A 7,904-nucleotide genomic window follows, 5' to 3' on the forward strand; every position below is an offset into this window, starting at 1 on the left:
ATCATGAAGTTTTCTGAGGACATGAGAAAACCCTTACCTGTAATCTTAAGTGAGAAAAGCAAGTTACAAACTTGATTGAGAAACTTGCCAGCATCATTGCACTAGTAATTTCACAGCTTAAACACCACCCTAGGTCTACCTGTTGCTAAAACCCACTGTCTTAACTATTCTGTATCTTAACCTCTATGTGGTGGAAACCAGAGTGTTATATTTTAAAAATTTTCTTACTGATTTTCCCAATACCTAGTATAATATTAGAAGAGAAGTCCTTTTTGTCATAGTCCACTTATTGTCACATAGCTTATAACCTCAAGTAGACTGTCCCCCCCAAGGATCACTGTTTAGTCAAATAGATTCGTTGGAAGTAAAGCTTGAGAAGGAGGAGGAAAAAATATTTTAATATTGGGCAAGAGGGAAGATGGAACTGCTAACTTAAAAGAAAAAAAATGAATGTTTTTAAATCTTTTTCCTGTTTGCAAGTTTTTCTTCCTCTTCCTGGAGAGTTTTGCTTTGGGGCTGGAAATTCTTAGCACACGGAGGATTTTTTTCTCCCAAACATATCTGAATGCATATTAACTAGCAACATTAAGACTGAGTGTTTCTGGTAAGTCTGAATTCCAGCTGTGTGGCAACTGAAGATGGGTGTTTATTTGCAATTTGTAAAATAGCCTGGCTCTTCAGAGGTGAAAGTGAATGGTAGTAATTACTGAATACTTACTGTAGTAGACAAAATAATGGTCCCCAACATGTCTATGTCCTCATCCCTGGAACCTGTGAATATATTACCTTACATGGCAAAAGGGGCTTTGCAGATATGACTAGATTAAAGATTTATCCTGGTAGAACTGATGTAATCACAAGGGTTCTTATTACAGTGAGGCAGGAGGGTCAGAATCAGATTTGACGATGGAGCGAAAGCTGGAAGGATGCAGCCAGGAGCCAAGGAATGCCATTGGCCTCTAGAAGCTGGACATGTCAAGGAATGGATTTTCCCCTGGAGCCTCCAGAAGAAATGCAGCCCACAAGACCCATTTCAAATTTCTGACCCTCAGAATGGTAAGATAATGTACATTGTTTTAAGTCACTAAGTTTGTGGCAGTTTTTAACAGCAGCAATAGGAAACTAATAAACGTATGATGCTTCTGGAGGAGTGTGTTGACTTCCATTATAGACAGCAATTTCACACAAGAAGACTCAAGGAAAAACATTTTATTCTAGACTTTATTACTAAGGCTGTACAGTGTTTCAACATGGGAAAAGCTGCTAAAAATGATCATGACTGGGAAATTTGATGGATTGGTGAAAAAACGAAAAATATCCTGTTTGCCTTAATCCAAGTTTAGACAAATCCGTTTATCCTGGGTAGTTCAGTGCTTTACAGTAAAGTTTATCTGTGCAAGGTAGAAGTGAGAGGAGGACCAGTGAGCTGAAAGATAGCTCAGTCAATCCGCTTCCTCCGTCTTTGCTTCAGTGCTTTGTACAGGAAATCTATTGCTAGGTCAGGTTCCAGAGAAGGGCCTCTTCTGTGCCAGCTTGCTAATCAGGCTACAACACACAGAGTGGAAGGAAGCGGATAGGAGAAAGGAGTGCCCGCTGCTGACAGGCTATGAAGACCCAGCACAGAGAAGTGGGAGTCACCAGAGAGAGCCTCCCCGTGTCCGCAGATCCTTCTCCACCTGTGTGGAGGGAAAGTGCTGAGTGAAGGGCAGGAAGAGAGAAAACAGAAATGCTCTGCACTCGGAGAACTTCTGACCTGGGGCTGCTACTGATTTTGACTGTCTTCTTAATGGCTGGTAAGTTCGACTTCTCTTTGGGAGCGTGGCAGAGAAAGACTGGTGAGAAGCCTGGTCTTGGCTATTCCTGAGTTTTGTTTACCTTTCTTACGGAGCAGTGCAAGGTCATTGTAATCGTAGATATGGGGGTTACTCTGAGATTTATTTTAGTTTATTACCTTTACTTTCTTCTTTGTCACCATTTCCTTATTTTACTTTGTATCCTGTACAGTATATAAACCAAAAAAAAAAAAAAAAAACCCACTGCTGTCAAATCTGTTCTCACTCACAGCAACCTATAGGAAAGAGTAGAACTGCCCCATAGGATTTCCAAGGCTGTAAATCTTTACAGAAGCTGACTACTACATCTTTCTCCCCTCGAGCCACTGGTGGGTTTGAACTGCTGACCTTTTGGTTAGCAGCCTTGTGCCACAGGGCTCCTGTATGGTACATGCATCTCTGTAATTCACTTCACTGCTCATGTCCTCATCTCTCTCCCATTTTTTGGCCAAGGCAGGATACATTAATAAATACTAGTAGCAATTCAAGTCATCTGAATTCTCTTTACCTTCTCCCTTGCTTTTATTTTAAATGATAATCCTAACCTATTTAGGTCGACATTGTTAATAGTATAGATTAGGAATCCGTTTCTATGACTAGATGATTGTTTCATCTAGTGCACTTACAGTGATGTGGCTGCGGGGTGTCTGTGTTTATCTGTGAGGTGTGTGGGCTGTGAGAGAGACCCTCTGGATTAGTGCACACACTCGCAAGGTCTAGGCGCCTGTAGGAGTTGTATAAACTTGGAGCTACTGGGGAGAGGGGGCGTTCCGGTTTCACCATAGAGGGATGGTGGGAGTTGATGTGGGAGGGAGTTTTCAGGTTTCACTTTTAGTAGATGGGAACAGCTGCAAGGGAACAGTAGAGTTAGTTTTAATTATATAATTTGAAAACTGAATGAGGAAAAGATATTTTTTTCCTCATACGAACAGTTGTTTAAAACACTGTCTATCTTCCCCTAAAAAATCTGTTTCCCACACGGTATTGTTAATAGTGAGCACAGGAAAAATAACCATACTCTGTTACTGGAACTTTCCCTGGAGAATTTTCATATAACTTTTTCTACCTGGATCTGCACAGCAACCCAGTGAAGTAGGCATGGAAGATATTTCTCCATTTTACAAAGGTACAAATAGAGGCTTAGATAGTAGAATGATTTGTTCAAGGTTATATTACTGTTACTGGCAGAGTCACACCTAGTGATAATATACCTCAGGAGGCATCATGAAATCTGAGTAGGCAGGTTTCCTCAATATTTAGCCATTATGCTTTTCACTAAAGAGCACCATTACTCATAAAACCACTGAGCCAAAGTGAAGCCAATACTCAGTTGTAAACTTAAATGGACTATTTACTCATTTAAATGGAAACAAAGTGGAAATAAAAAATGGAAATAAACTTAGATGGACTATTTACTCATGTAAGAAAAAAATCAAGTTATCTGAATCTTTCAGTAGTTGGGATATTCTTGAAGACAGTTCTTACACAGACCTGTGCAGCACCCGAGATGGCAGGGAACCCAGTTACACCAGGAACTGTCTGTCTATGGAAAACTGCACTAGGTTTAACGGTTTGAATTTTAAAACTGTTTCTGAGCATAACTAGGAGATACTACATATATCAAACTCTGAAGTTTGTGCTTTTATCATTATAGGTTATCGAGATGTTTAGGATCAAGATATAAAAAGCAAATTACTTTATGTGCAGTGATTTGGCCTCGTAAATTCAACATGAAATGATCTAAAATAATGAGAAACAAACCTTTTGGGACAATGACCTTATGTCTTAATTACTAATACTGCCAAATAGAAATCTATCTTTTTATAAGATGAATTCCCAAAAGAGCAAAAGAGCTAATTACTTCCTTATAAAACATAACATTTTTTTCTATTTACTTTTTTGTTTGCTTACTTACTTATAACTTCCAGCAATGTGGTAGTGGTAGGCAAGGCTTATTTAAAAAAAATATGTAAGAGACGAAAACAATCTAAACTGTCTACTTCAGAGCAAAGTTCCTCCACTCTGTGCTTGGTCCCTTTCTCTCACACTCTCCCCTCCCCATGCTCCTTCTTCCTCCTACTTTTAGTCCTAATGTTTCTATATTTTTTGTGTGTGTGTTCAAATTATATTTTGCTATTCCAATTAAAATGATTTTATCTTTTATAACAGTTACTTGAGGAACTGAAATTGAGGTTATGGGTTATAGTAAAGGAACCCTCTACTCCCCCCCACCCCCCAGGCTAATTTTAACTTATTTATTATTATCTTCCATTAGGGGGCAGGCAGCAACAAGAGGAAAAGGTCAAACTCGAGAGAGGCTAGGAATGATGAAAAAGAGATAAAAAGCAATTGCAAAAAAGAAGGGTTTGTCCTAATTAATTGCAGACCGAACTTCCTTTTCTAGTGTGTGATAGACTTCCTTGCTTAAGCAATTAATAAATTAATCGACAGTACTTCCTGAGAGCAGTGAGTGTATGTGGAGGGGAGGAGGTGTGGTGTGTGGGAGAAAAGTGCCTTAATGTTTTTAGCAATCTAAATTAGGGAGATGAAGCTATGAAGAAATGATTGAAGGACATTTAAAATTAATAAAGCTTAAAATTGTTTATGAACCTAGAAGTTCACAGATTAGTAATTCAAAGATGGAGGAAATTACCGTGAGTTGGAGTTGTTGAAAGCTTTATGGAGGTAAATAGGTCTTAAGCTGGGCTTTGAATGATGGATTTGAATAGATTGGGAGGAGGGGTGTTGTGCTGGTTAAGGTTATGTGTCTGCTTGTTTAGGCCATGATTTCCAGTACTATGTAATTGTCTTCCATTTTGTAGTATTGTATAATTATCCTCCATTTTATGTGTTGTAAATCTTAAACCTCTATATACTAATGAGGCAGGATTAATGTGGGGTGTATCTTGAGTACTAAAGGGCATGACTCAAGGCACAGCATTACTCAAGTCACACCCTTACTCAAGTCACCATCTTTACTCAAATCACACCCTTGTTTAAGTCACCGCCTTTCACCACCTTATCTGATGTAAAGGGAGTTTCCTTGAGGGTGTGCCCTGAATTAATTATATATATGGATGCTCTGGCAAAACTCTTTCTCACTCTGGATCTTATATCTGGCTCATTATGACCTCTGGTTCTTGGGACTTGAGCTAGCAGCCTCTTGTCTGACCTGCTGATTCTGGGATTTGTTGGAATTGACTCGACGGCAATGGCTTTGGGTTTTTGGTTTTGGCAGCCCAGTGAGCCAATAGCCTGTCATCTGACCTGCCACTTGTGGGTCCATCAGCTCCTGCAACCAATTGAGTCAGGAGAACCCTCCAGCCTGCCCATGTCTCACGGATTTGGGACTTGCCAGCCTCTGTGACCATGTGAACCATTTCCTTGAGATAAATCTCTCTTTATATACATATGCTTCATTGGTTTTGCTTCTCGAGAGAACCCAGCCTAAGATATTTGGTACTGAGGGTGGTTCTAGAGAAACAAAATTGTAAAAATGAGTTTTCTAAATTGGTTCTAAAGTCTGGCTAGTCTTAAAGGCATTGATGACTCTGCCTCCAGTAGTAAAGAGGGCACTGCTAATCCGTGGTGTGAGATGGCAGTAGAAATAAGCAAAATATCACCACCAATAGATCAAATATTTGTGAAACTCAAGGTTACAGGTGATTGCAATGGGATACTTTTCTATAATCCTGTCAGAATGAGAAGTATAAGGAAACTGGTTGGTCCTCCTTTCGCTAGATGAAGTGGTCAAAAAAAGGAGATGAGCTCAGAACTTCAGAGTCACAGTTCAAGTACCACATAAAAGATCTGAAAGCGGCCAATTGTGCCCTAAAGAAAGCCTTGTTTCTTGTAGTCACAGAGCTGATATTGCCAAAAACCAAACCCAGAGTCTTATCATAAGAGTGGCTGAGTTACAAGGCCAATTGAATTCTCATCCTTCAATGGTGTCTGAAGTTAAAGTGAGGGCATTGAGAAGGAAGAAATGGGATCCTGAAACTTGGGATGGGGACATAGGGGCAGATAGTCAGGAAACTGGGGACACCAAACCTCTAAATCCCACTGAATCACTCCTGCCAACAGCACCACCCCTCCCATCTGAAGAGATTATTCCACCTTTGTCACCATTATCCCTCCCACCACCATTTGATGAGATTGACCCAGCTCTGCCAGGGCATCATCTCAGGCAGATGCCATACAAGACATTGCTGAATGTTTCCAGGACCCACCCCACCACCCATTTTTGCTTCTAGACCTATAACTAGACTTAAGTCCCAGTGAGCCTCAAAATGTGAAATACAAAGTGTGATCTAGAAGGAAGTATGCTATACTCCAAAAGAACTGCTTGATTTTTCTAACATATACAAACAGAAACCTGGGGAATATATGTGGGAATGGCTATGAAGTGTATGGGATAAGAGTGCAAGGAATATAAAATTGGATCAGTCTGAGTTTATTGATACGGGCCTACCAAGCACAGATCCTTCATTCAATATTTCAGCTGGAGAGGACAGACAAGGGTCTAATTGTTTATTTAGTTTGTTTGCTAAAGCATGGATTACTTAGTGCCTACACTAAATCAAGTTGAAGTACCAGACCTGCTTTGGTATACTGTAGAAGAAGGTATCCAAAGGCTTAGGGAAATTGGCATGTTAGAGTGGATTTATCAGGTTAGACCCACAGACTCACACATGGAGTACCCAGAGGACACACCTTTTACCACAACAGTGAGAAAAAAATTTGTGAAGGGAGCCCAAGCATCCTTGAAGACTGCTGTGATTGCTATTTTATGTAAGTCAGATTTGACAGTGGGAACTGCCCTAACTGAATTAAGACACCTAACTACAGTAGGACTGATTGGACCCCATGGTGGTGAGGCCAAATGGCAGCACTTAATTGACAAAGACAAGGTAGGCATGGCTACCATAACAGGCAGCAGAGTCAAAGCAGTAATCAAAATAGTCTGACTTGTATGGACTTATGACATTGGCTACTTAGTCATGGTGTCCCTAGGTATGAAATAGATGGGAAATCTACTAAACATTTATTTGATCTGTACAAGCGGAAGAATTTTTGGTCAAGTGAATGGCAGTCTAACTTGAATCTCCAGAATAAAGAGTCATGGTCCCTCAATCAATTCCCAGACTTGAGCCAGTTTACAGATCTACAACCCCTTGAATGAAGCGGAGGCCAGGTCCCAATGAGGAAGGACCCCATTGCACTGCCAGAAATTTATACTGTTAATCTTTCTCCCAGCCTTCCCCAAAGGGATCTACAGCCTTTTATGAGAGTGACTGTTCATTGAGGAAAAGGAAATACTCAGACTTTTTGAGTATTACTGGATACTGGCTCTGAACTGACACTAATTCCTGGAGGCCCAAAACATCACTGTGGCCCACTAGTCAGAGTAGGGGCATATGGAGGTCAGGTTATTAATGGAGTCTTAGCTCATGTCTGTCTCAGTGGGTCCAGTGGGGCCCAGAACCCATCCTGTAGTGATTTCCCCAGTGCTAGAATACATAATTGGAATAGACATATTCAACAACTGGAAGAACCCCCACATTGGATCCCAGAGATGTGGAGTAAGGGCTATTATGTTAAGAAAAGCCAAGTGAAAATCATTAGAATTGTCCCTACCTAGGAAAATAGTAAACCAAAAGCACTACTGTATTCCTGGAGGGGTTGCAAAGATTAGTGCCACCAGCAAGGACTTGAAGGATGCAGGGGTGGTGACTCCCCCCATGCCTCATTCAACTCACCTATTTGGCTGGTGCAAAAAAACAGATGGATCTTGGAGAATGACAGCGAATTATTGTAATGTAACCAGGTGATGACAATTGCAGCTGCCGTTCCAGATGTAGTTTCATTCCTTGAGCTAATTAATACTTCTCCTGGTACCTGGTATGCAGCTACTGATCTGGCCAATGTCTTTTTCTCGATTCTGATTTCAAAGGAATCCCAGAAGCAGTTTGCCTTCAGCTGGCAAGGCCAGAAATATACCTCACTGTCCTACGTCAGGGGTATATCAACTCTCCAGCCCTATGTCATAATTTAGTCTGCAGGGACCTTGAT

The 7,904-nt window shown here is 40.7% G+C and overlaps 1 protein-coding gene across 1 annotated transcript in view; it reads left to right on the forward strand.

The window, feature by feature from the left end:
- The first annotated feature begins 1,200 nt into the window (after positions 1-1,200).
- LOC101351667 (cell surface glycoprotein CD200 receptor 1) overlaps positions 1,201-7,904 on the forward strand; it is a 147,041-nt gene continuing 140,337 nt past the window's right edge. The window contains 1 exon segment of the mRNA XM_023728883.1: positions 1,201-1,793. Within this exon segment, the coding sequence (XP_023584651.1) occupies positions 1,727-1,793 (67 nt within the window). The 5' untranslated portion in view covers positions 1,201-1,726.

Source organism: Trichechus manatus, unplaced genomic scaffold, assembly GCF_000243295.1.
Source record: "Trichechus manatus latirostris isolate Lorelei unplaced genomic scaffold, TriManLat1.0 scaffold00026, whole genome shotgun sequence".
In the NCBI taxonomy this organism is placed as follows: domain Eukaryota; kingdom Metazoa; phylum Chordata; class Mammalia; order Sirenia; family Trichechidae; genus Trichechus; species Trichechus manatus.